This window comes from Lactuca sativa, chromosome 2 (genome assembly GCF_002870075.4).
Source record: "Lactuca sativa cultivar Salinas chromosome 2, Lsat_Salinas_v11, whole genome shotgun sequence".
Taxonomy (NCBI): Eukaryota; Viridiplantae; Streptophyta; class Magnoliopsida; order Asterales; family Asteraceae; genus Lactuca; species Lactuca sativa.
Window position 1 is genome coordinate 125,102,166 of NC_056624.2, and position 11,854 is coordinate 125,114,019.

The window sequence follows — 11,854 nt, forward strand, 5'->3', positions numbered from 1 at the left end:
CATCATATAACAAGAATATATCATCAAAACTTCATCATCAACCAATATTGAAGATTCACATCGTATAAGGTTCGTAAACGATGTAATCGAGCCGAACCGAGTCAAGGATTGTCAAGTTTGAAACTCGACTCGACTAAAAAACTAAAACTCGAAATTCGGCTCGAACCTCAATTTCAATCTTGGCCTGGAACTCGATAAAATAATCGACACTTTCGAGCTCGGCTCGACTCGACTAATTATCAAAAGACTAAATTGCATTAAATTGAAATAAAAAAATACGACTAATCTCGTGAGCTTGATTTGACTGAGCTCGATTATGTAAAATATAATAAAATAAATGGTAAAAGTATAAATATAACTAAGCTCGTTTAAACTCACAAGCTTTATGAGCCAATTATTTCAATTCTCGAGCTCGACTCAATAATATACTCGCTCGAGCTCGACTTGGAGCTCGACCTGAACCAAGTCGATTTCAAGTATTTTTAAAGTCAGTTTCAAATATCTCACAAGCTGGCTCGACTTAGTTACACTCCTCTTAGTCAGTAACACATCAAAACAACAAAGTAGGATTTATAAGATCTTTATTTATGGTTTAGTGAATTTTGAGTTTGCAACATACTTCATCTGATTTAAAGTCGTTTTGGCTAGGATCCAAATTTGTCGCCAAAACCTGTCACTAATGTCAAAGAACTAACCACAAACTACCGTCAAGCTAGCAATATAATGAATGCTGTTCGTGGCCAATTTCGTTAAAATTTCGTCCATGTTGCTTATTGTTGTTTTACCGACAGAACTTTTAAGTTGTTAAACCCACTGTCGATACTCAAATTTCTATTAATTAGTGTAAATAAGAAGAAAGTTATATATCTTACTCAAATATATAACATTTTATTATTGATTGTTTTGGAAAAAATACCTTTTATCTTTTGGAGATCAATCATTTTTAATTTATATTATGAATATCTAATAATTATTAAAGTGGCGTCTTGTGTCTTGTGGTCATTTGAGATTAACATTCAAAATGTTCTATCGTGGATAATCTCATGTTCTAGAAGAAAATAAAGACGTATGCGAAATATATATGTTGGTAAAATTCAGGGTGGTTTTAGACTTTTAGTAGGTGTCCCAATATGGCATGCAAGTTGATAACACTGCAGTGGAAAATTTTTTAATTTTTTGAATTTTTTTATCTGTTTCTCCTGTATGGACAACATCTATTATGTATTTCTGTGTCGGTCGCCCAAGATAAATTTATACATAGCTTATCTCAAAAAGCTTTACCTCAATTTGCATGCTTCAATAAGAATTAAAACAGTTATAACACATATTAACCGCCATCATCCTAGAAAGAAAAATGTCATGAGTTCGAATCCAACTCAAACATGTACCAAGCTTGAGTTAAACTGTGTGAAAAAGATCCCATCATTTTAATCATCACATATTTTTAAGTCTTCTTTTAAACTCGTAACTATGTACGTAACGTACCATGTATGATAAAAGAAAAAAGAGATATCGATATCTATTTTACACAAAATACATAGTACTTTTTTGTATAACTTTCATATTTTTTTATACGTGTTGACACACTAATAAATTAGTTTATATATATGTTCAACATGGTCATCATCTTATCCGAGTTCCCATAGCAATTCACGAAATCCCGGATATTCTTAATTACAACATTCCTTCAACGATTCATCATGCTTGTATCTAATGAGGATTGAGACGAATCGGAAGCCCATTTACAGGGGCAGCCAATGGATCATATTCAATTTTCTCATCGGGTACTAACAAGTCCCATTTGAAGTTGGTGACAATGTTGTGAAGGAACACAAGTACTTCCACTCGTGAAAATTCTTTCCCTAAACACATCCTTGGGCCCCCTCCAAACGGCACATATGTGAATGGAGTTGGTCCTGCACCTTCAAATCTAGATGGATCAAACCGTGTCGCGTCTTCAAAGTTAGCCTCATCTTTATGTGTCGATACAGCACTCCAAAATAGCTGAAGATGCAACATGAATACAATAAAAGTTTAGCATCTAAGAGTTTCAGCTTAATATACAGGGTGCATGGCAATAAAACGAGTTCATCAGGCTGCATGCATACGAATAATAACCATATATAAAGACCCTATTACGAGATATATTGTATCTGTATCTAAACCGATATACTATAGGTAGGGTTTAGGCCGTTACCTTCCATCCTTTGGGAATGTTATAACCTTCGTACTCGAAATCTATCAGCGCCTCTCTATAGGTTCCAATGGATGGCGAATTTATTCTCATAACTTCACATACAACATTCCAAGAATATCTCATCTTCTGTACATCCTCCCATTTCAGTAATTCTCCTGCTGCTTTTGACTTTGAGATCTCCAATTGCTCTGGATTTTAACAATGTCATCTTCCTCATTACGCCACTCGATCCAGAAAATATAGCAAAAAGAGTTTACGTGCCATAATTGTAATTAAACATAATGATCATCAAAGGAGAGGGAATGGGAGCATAAAATAGACCTCTCAACACCTTGTCGTACACATCAGGGTGTTCGCCAAGATTCTTCATGAGCAACGAGATAGATCCAGTGGATGTGTCATGACCGGCAAATAGTAATAATAAGTAGTTATTAGCAATCTCCATCTCAGTTAAAAACTTGCCATTGTCGTCCGAAGATGTAAGAAAATGTGACAGGAGGTCTTGTGAAGATGATGCCTTTCCTTCTTCCAAAGCCGCTTTTCTCTCTTTAATAATCATCATAAGGTCTTTCCTAATTGCTGCCGCTGCTTTTTTCGATCTATAAAATCGTGTGCCTGGGAAGTTTAGAGGTAGCCCAATGATGCCTTTCAAGAAGATGTTAAACAGGGAACCAAGTTTTGCGATATGGTTAGGCTCCTCGAGGCTCATAAATAAACGGCAGGCGAGCTCAAAGGCGTATAACTTCACGGTTGGGTATACGTTCACCTCCTCCTTGCCTTCATGGGATTTAGGAACAGTTGAAAAACAAATATTTGTGCCACTTTAATGTATATCTCGAATGCAATTAATCACTAAAATCTCATATTCATTAATAAAATGGAAATGCTAATTTAATATACGAATTAACATAAGGAGTATATTAAATAAATGGTTCATGTGGTTTTAGCTAATTTGTGTGTTTGTTCTTTAACTTATTTTTTTAAATTTGGAAGGTCTTTATTTTTTGTTTTTGTTGTGCGTTTGGTCCTTGTCTTATGTAAAAAGACTATTATTCTCTTATCAAGTTTTTTTTTTAATTAATTTTATTATTTATGTATTTATTTTAATTTGTTTGTGTATATTTATGATTAATCTAATACTCATTCTTCCATGCAATTCCTGGTAGGAGTATGCCATTGGAGTAAACTAACACCATTTATACCATCAATGGATTAAACACACCCACCACCACTAAAATAACCAACAACAAATAATCATCACCTTCTTTTCCGTCCTTTCTAAAATAAGTGCCATCCACTAAAACCATGGTCAGATTCTTGAAAAAAACTCCAAAATGAAAAACAAACTTGATGAATTAAAACAAATACAAACTGAATGATCAAAATCAGAACTTGAAATCAAAGCCAAATCAAAACAGATTAAAAAACAATCATGAAACCATTTTCTAGAAAATCATGATGGTGGCTCCGATGGAATAACGGGAAGGGAGAAGTTAGAACCATAGGAAGGGAGAAGACGAACCAGATCGGAGTTTCCTCTAGGAACAAATCCGAACGTGATGAGGTCGTCGATAAGGATGGAAGTGGAACAATCAATGATAACGAATTTCGTTGGACCCATAAACAATCGGACCTCTGTTTTCCCTTTCGACATCAAGATATCAACCTACCCTTTCTCATCCTTGTTTAAGTGCAATGAAAGATTCCTAGACCACCTAAAGCTTCCATCGTGAAATCAAAACCCTAAATTGTAGCATAGATCAAAACCCTAGATGCACCTTGAACTTACAAATAAGTTATAAGAACATAAAAGAGAAGATGGCAGGGAAGGAGAACCTTCAACTGTTGATCGTCGAAGGAAGAATGTGATGGGGAAGATGGTGAGATTGGATGTAGGGGGAAACATGATTGTGAAGTATATGTTGGAAGGGGATGGTGAGAGGCCGCTGAAGAGGAGAATCTGGGCGGCTATGGTGATTTTCAACGGGTGTGGTGGTCTCCGGCACTAAGGTGGTTTTCAGTGGCTATAATCTTTCATGCCACTCCAATGATTTAGGGTTGATTTAGAAGAGAGATAGATATTGGGTTTAGAAGGGGGAAAGAGGGTGTAGGTCCCATGATATTTTTTAATAATTTTAATAATCAATAGAACAAAACAAGAAAGAGTACCGTATATAAGTCATTTTAGTTTTGTCAGGGACTAAGCGTGCAAAAAAACAAATAGTAAGGACCTTTCGAAATACAAAAAATAAGTTAAACACCAAACTTACAAATTACCACAAACCACATGAATTATTCGTATAATTTACTTTAACAGGAGATGTTTGGTTTAAAGCTGAATAAATCGAATACATTGTCTTTTCTATTATTAGATCCCAAGTTCAACATCACCAAAAGTTTGACCCAAATATTCCAAAGAGTTCCACAAGATTTAAGAACCTAGATATATACCTCAAGAAGAGCTTATGCAACAACTAGTATATGACAGGCTTGGGACCATAGAAGGTTCAAGAACCGAGTTCATGTGAATATGACAACAAAGGTGTGAATGCAAACGAATTACCGACAAATTTTTTCAAGATTCACACTAAAATGACGTAAGGATAAGAGAGATGGTGAGTTTGATAATGTTCCCAACAAGTAGCGGGTTGTAGTGAAGGACTTGATGCTTTATAAACATTTAGGTTTCAATTGAAAATGAATTTGCAAGCAGGTATAGAACAGGGAAAACTAAATCATTTATTTACCTCGCCAGTGAATTTCGATATGGCGACGAGTTATGATGTCCATGGTGGCAACATAATGACTGGCGAAAGCTTCTGGTCCCAGATATGATAACATCATCTTCCTCGTCCACTTTGCTTCATCACCACGGATTGTAATCAAACACCGGCCAAAAAGCTTTTTCACGCTCGACGGCCACCATGCCGCCACCAGCTTGTTCTCGTTCCCAAACAGAAACTTGTTGCCGGCGGGACCATAAAGCACTGCCATACGCTCCCCAAAAACGCACGTCTTGAATACTAATGGATTGCCATGTTTCTTGATTCGTTCTCGAACAAATCTCTCCGGAGTTCCATCCCAACTTGCCCGGAGAAAAGATAGAGATTCTCCGATGAACGGCCATCCAAAACTTCCTGGTGGAAGATTGATTTTGCTTCTTTCAGATTTTAGGTTCTTGTAAACGAACGATAAAACGTATGAAAGAACTAAGAGGAGAAGCAGTGCAAGAAACTGATCAATCATGGTTTGTTTGTGGCACTCATGAATTGGAAGAACATCAAGCTTATGTGTGTCTTATATAATGTCTTCATGATTATGTGATAAATATCAATGCTCAAAATGTGTGTGGCTTAGTTTGATCATGTAATATCTAAAATAATTGTCAGAAACTGATAAAATGGGTAAACCAGTTTTTCCATGCTTGTTTTTAGATTGCGTACGCAAAGGGCAAACTATATTTTCACTTAATTTATTCAACGTAACCTCGGTACAGGTTAACTATTCATAACAAATGTTTATATATCGATAGATATACAGTAAATAACTATCGTTGCGTCAACTTCAAATTATCTTTTTGAACTTTCTCTGTTATCTTCTTTAATATATACTTTTGGTTTCAGTACTGATTCTTCATTTTATTCTTTTAGTTTTATTGAACACTATATTTATAGGGTGTTACTAATCAATCAAACATCCACAATTAATTTAGATTCTTTTTAGGGGCGTTTTGATTCATAGATTCCTTTGAAAGAGATTTTAATTTATCAAAATGATGAGAATTTAATAGATTTGTAACTTAAATGAATTAAAACATTATATTATGTTTGATTTAAAAGCAAAATGGACTTCCATTTAGAAATATTTTAAATATGTGGCAAAAGTTAACAATTTATCCTTTATTTTCTATTCCTAAATCTATTGAGATCACCTGAAGCTTTTGATGCAAATTGATATCACACGACCTAGTTCAATCAAATAAGTCCAAACGTTAACTTTTGATCAATTAAATGAATCAAACGTTATTTCAAAAGCTTTTGTACTTTTTATTTCAAGAGAATGTAATATTTCAAAAGAGTGTTGTTAGGCCTGGCTGTTACGTGATAGTGTGGATTGAGCTAGGTTACGCTTTGCAACGATGGAGAGAGAAGTATGCATGTAATCTACTCCCCACATTAATGACACATGATTAAGTAAAGATCTTCATTAATATTAAATAATACTTCTAAATTACAACTTTGGTGGTGGACCCACCGAAGGTCAGTCCACCTATCCTTCAAAGTAAGCTAACTCATCAGGTTCTCTACACAAACAACTTCGCATTTTCTCACCACAAACACATCCAATCACTCCACGTCTTCAGTTTTCTATTGAGCTGTACGTTACTTCTTCGGTATGAATATTATGTCACTATCACATACACGGGCAAAAGAAACACTACGAGAATAACATGCTATCATGACGACACGTATCCCGACGACAACAGTCGTCCCTAAAAGGTGGTATCTGCCGACGATAAGTAGTCTCCAAAACGTTTGACTATTTTGACCAGATCTGTTTGACATTAAAAGGTCGAGACAGCGTGGGCGGGAAAGACAAAAAATTCCGCGGTCATTTGAAACTCTATGCCGACGACAAGTTGTCGGTGTAGGTCTGTATAGGGTACAACAAATTGAATTTTTATTTATTTTTATTTCATATTGTAGAAAACCGAAACGACATAGTTTTCTGAAACTCTATACCGACGACAAGTCGTTGGTATAGGGTAAGAATTCAACGTGGCGATCCGCTTGAAAATCGTAATTTCTTTTAATAAAGACAAAAGATAAAAACGACGTTTTTATTTGAACCATATACTGACGACATGTCTTCGGCATAAGATTTTACCCTTATAGAAAGGTATTAGTGCATCGTTCATTGTTCAGTTGCATACAATCTTTCTATCTCAGACTCGACAGAAGATTTTGCACCATCTTCACCGGCGACTAGATATAGATATATATTTGGTCCTTGTTTTCTTGATTGTTTATGATTGCTTAAGATTTTTACTCTAAATTTAGGGGTTTTCCTTTTGTTTTCTTATTTTGTGCTTTTCTAGTGCCTACCAGCCACCACCTTCAAATCCAACCATCGGAATCCCACCATCACATTGAGAAGAACAAAACAGGTTAGTTTTTTTTTGTTGAAATTTAATATATGTTTGATTTCATGTTTATAATTGTAGATTTGAACATGAAGATTTGTTATTTGTTTTCTAATTTTTATAATAGATGTTTATTATGTTTTTTTTTTGTTAATCTTTTTGTTATTTTGAAGACGAAGGCTTGTTTTTTTTTTTTTGTTATTTAAATAAAACGTATACCGACGACATGTCATCGGTATAGGTTTTACCTATAAAAATTGTTGGAAACTTTTCCCGACGAAAAGTCTTCGGTATAGATTTATAACAAAACTGTTTTTTACCTTGAAAATCTTTCCTGACAATCCTTTATAGACGACAATTTGTCGGCATAGATGGGTCTTTACCGAAGACATCTATACTGACAACAATTTTGACTGACGACATATCGTCGGCATAGGTGTTGAAAAAAATCGTCGGTATAGGCCTGGTTCCTTATAGTGAAATAGCAAATGTCATATGGGGGAAAGTTAAAAGAATCAAAAATCAAGTACAAGTGACACTCCGAGTTCAAGCAAACCGAAGGGTCGTCATTGACTTAAATTTTGCCATGAAAAGGACACTGAATGCCCTGTTTTCAAGGAGTGGCTAGATAAGAAAGTTAATGATTATTATTAATGATTTAGGAGTCCCTTTAATATAAATGTTCATTCAAACGCATATTTGATCGACTGTGGCACTAGCTACAATAAAAAAAGTAATTAGCGACGACAATAGTCACCGTTAAAGAGTAAACAAGTCGTTGGTAAAGGAAATAACAGCGACATGTCGCCGTTAAAAGTCGTCGCTACTTCTCAGTCACTATTGATCAAAATGTCGTCGGTAAATATAATTGTCGCCACTAATGCTATTGTTGTCAGTAATATTTCTTGTCGCTGCTAATGCTAATGTCGCCGGTAATACTTCTTGTAGCCGTAGTTACAATTTTTATTTTTTTAATTTTTTTAATCAATGATTTTAGGTATAAAAAACCGATACATAACGACATTAAATACAGAAAAAAATTACATAATAACATCCGATTAGTTATCAAATACTATTATAATTAATTTTATATAAAAATAAACAATCAAAGTTCTACAATTCTAACAAGTAGCAAAGTGTCACGACAAGTGTAACATACAAAACACAAATTAATTATCCGACGAACCATCATCTACGTTCCCATCGTTTCCTCTTTGATCTTTCCCTGATTGAAAAAACGCATAAAGCTCATCCCTATATGTCGCGTTGTTGAGCATTGTCTGAATATTTTCAAACTACATAATAAATAACAACATATATAAACTTATAAGTTAAATTATCAAACATAAACAAAAACTACCAAAGTACATTGCTATTTCTTGCACTTAAATACAAGAAATACCAAAAGTACATTGCTATTTCTTGTACTTGGAGCAAAAACACAATTATCAAATCAACATGCATTTATCGATGCCAAAGTATATTACTACTTTTAAGCTAAAACAAAAAAACCAAAGTACATTGCGTAACCCTAATATGCTACGTACACTAGGGTTCAAAAGCGTAACCCTAATATGGAACTTCTCTGTGAGATGGAACTTCTCTGTGAGAGCGTACAAATGGCACTAGGGTTCAAAAGTGTAACCCTAATATGTTACGTGCATGCATTATATATAGACTAGACCTGATAACGAATCCAAGAATGGACAGACCCATTTCGGAATAAAGAAAACTATATAAGCACATATTTGTCACAACACATAACAAACCTAACAATCTCTCCCTTCGTGTCAAATTCAGAAGGAGTGTCTTCATTGTCTTCGTTGTGCGTCGAGCAGGTTAGGCATTATATTCAAAAGCGATTTTCAGACACATAAGTACTATCTGATCATATCCGAAAAACATTTGAGGTCGGTAGAAGAGTTCGCTTTGCATGCTTGAGCCATAAAAAGAATAGTCCTTAGAGAAGCTATAGAATACATGTTGTAAATGATGCTCCAATGCTCTTTTCGGATAATCCCCACTCTCAGCTTCTGAATATCCTTTGGTTGCTCTTCCGGTTTCAGAATTGGCCTCTTTTTCAGAACTAATGTGATCTTAACATCCATTTTTCAATTTCCAGAATGTAGCAGATGATCATTCTTTACAAAGGCTCTACAATAGGCTCGTACTTCTTTTCATCTTTCATAACAAGGTTGAAGGACATACATGCGTATGGGTTCATAAATGGCAAGTCTGCCAAAGTGAACTCATCCACAATATGATTAGCTCATCTGAATCCCTTGAATTATATGTTCAGAAAGTATTTGGTCTGAACAAGAGATTTAACCTTTACAATAGTTGTTTTCTTCAAGCTCCAAGACTTGTACTGTGGCTTGGTGTACTTTAAGTAAAATGAAAAATGCTTTTGATTAACTGCACTTTCCGAGATCAAAGACTTCTCAATCTTCTCAAAACAATGAAAGAGAAAAGCCCTGGGTGTGATGGGAAAATCAAATTGAGATTCCAGATCGTTGTAAAGGTCAAATGAAATCAAGGGCTCCAGCCAGTAGATGCTTGGATTGACAATTGCCTCTTTCTGAAAGTGCTCGATTGTCCAAGGAGAGAATACTGACTTTTGAGTTTCAAGCGTAAGTTTCGCATTCTTAACATCAGCTTCCTCGGCTTCTAACTTGTAACAGCCTAATATTTACATAATATAAAAATCAACCACAATTTTTTCCAAAATAATCTCATTACATAGCCATAATGTTTCAAAATATCGGAGTATCAAGACCTAGATGCGAAAATATTTCAAAATATATGTCAGAGTAAGATGACGACCATTGACTATTCTATACTGCTTTTTGAACACTAGTAGGCTCATTATATGCGTGTATTGATGATCTTACTTTTCAAGGAAAACAAAAGGTGTTCATTCGTGTACTTCATCCACCTCATGGTTTCCTTTATTGACTTATATTGCATGAGGAATCCCTAAAGAAGTATAGTCTACTCGTTGTTTATAATGATCCATCAGGATATATCTCATGGGATTATTTTCATAGGATCAGTGTGCGAGAATCGACGGACTGGCTAACTAAGGGCAAAATAGTATAGTCTCTTATAGATATCTGTAACGCCCGTAGATCCGGGCTAGTCAATTTAGAGACGATAAGCGTTGAAAATGACTTTTTTATGGATATTATTTAGAAGTAGTAATCTTACCTAAGTTTCAGTATATGTTACAAGGATTCCGTGCATATAAAGAACGCCGAAATCTGAGTTATAACGAAGAAGTTATGACCCATCGAAGTTTCGCGACAGAACCGGCACGACGCTGAATGACGTAAAAAGTGAATTTACGTTAGAGCAATATTTAGTCTTAGCGATCTAAACAAAAGTCTTAGAATACGTTAAACCGAAAGCGTGCATAAAAAGAACACCCAAATCTGACTTCGTGTGAGGAAGTTATAATTTTCCCGAAGTTTCGACTTAGCAGTATGCAGCCCGAATCCTCGATTTGAGATCGAGTGATTTTTAGCCGAAACAATCTAAATGAGAATCGAAGATCTCATCTATAGTAGTGAAACGATAAAAAGATAGGCGGAAATGGACGTCAGATGAAGAAGTTATTAATTTATAACGGAGTTTTCTTGTCCCGGCTTACTAAAAATAATATAAAAGTAATATATTTATAATATATTAAAAATAAAGTCAAAATTAGCCAACAGAGTCTAAACGAGAGTTGTAGAGCATATTCTCACCTACGCATCGATATAAAGAACGTCGAAAACGGAGTTCGTATGCGAAAGTTATGAATTTCTGAAGTTCGGGGCGCGAAACCCCAAAACTGTGAGCCACCACGACGTGGTAAAAGTGTCACGACGTGGCAGGAGCTCTGGAGTCTGTCAGACCCACTTGCAATGACGCATGCATTGATGAAACAGTCACCACGACGTGGCAAGGGCAAATTTTAGATTTGAAGGGCCAGCCGAGTTTGGGGTTGCTCCAACTCCTCTCTCTCTCTCACTCCCGATACCCTCTATAGCCATCCCAAAGTACCCCTGAAGCTTCGGTTTCATCCCAGGACCCGAATCAAGTCCCGAAGCCCAAAGATCCCGAGAAGTGAGATTCCCGAGCCGAAGCTCTTCCCGCGAGAAGCCCGATTTTTGTGAAGATCTTCTAGATCTACCGAAGAATACTACTTCTACAAGCCGTAGTGCTATCCGATCATCTTCTGATCAAGTGAGTGTGTGGTTACTTTCTTTTAACACATAAATATGAAGTATTTACTTTGAAATACGTGTTATGTGTATATATATTGTTGTTTATTTGGAGTGAGTGTATAGTCCCTTTCCTAAACACGATAATAATACAAGTATTTTTCGAATGTATTAAGTATATTGTTGTTTATATGTGTGAGTGTATAGTTACTTTCTTCTAACACACAAATATTGAGTATTGGCTATGAAATACGTGTTATGCATTTATATATATTGTTGTTTATATGTGTGAGTGTATAGTCCCTTTCA

General features: G+C 35.4%; 1 protein-coding gene across 1 annotated transcript; it reads right to left on the bottom strand.

Moving 5' to 3' along the window:
• Positions 1-1,473: 1,473 nt before the first annotated feature.
• LOC111898610 (beta-amyrin 28-monooxygenase) lies at positions 1,474-5,480 on the bottom strand. The gene is made up of 4 exons (XM_023894507.3): positions 4,945-5,480; positions 2,519-2,974; positions 2,198-2,385; positions 1,474-2,004 (listed from the first exon to the last, which is right to left on the bottom strand). Exons 1-4 carry the CDS (start codon positions 5,441-5,443, stop codon positions 1,711-1,713), a joined length of 1,437 nt encoding a protein of 478 aa, XP_023750275.3. The 5' UTR covers positions 5,444-5,480; the 3' UTR covers positions 1,474-1,710.
• Between the last annotated feature and the right edge of the window lie 6,374 nt (positions 5,481-11,854).

What these genes read in the sequence shown, in the direction of transcription:
- LOC111898610 (XM_023894507.3), bottom strand. Translation starts at nt 5,443, where the DNA reads ATGATTGATCAGTTTCTTGCACTGCTTCTCCTCTTAGTTCTTTCATAC. An exon ending in TATCGAAATTCACTGGCGAG is followed by an intron (nt 2,975 to 4,944) that starts GTAAATAAATGA and finishes AATCCCATGAAG; the next exon opens with GCAAGGAGGAGGTGAACGTA. An exon ending in GTACGACAAGGTGTTGAGAG is followed by an intron (nt 2,386 to 2,518) that starts GTCTATTTTATG and finishes GTTAAAATCCAG; the next exon opens with AGCAATTGGAGATCTCAAAG.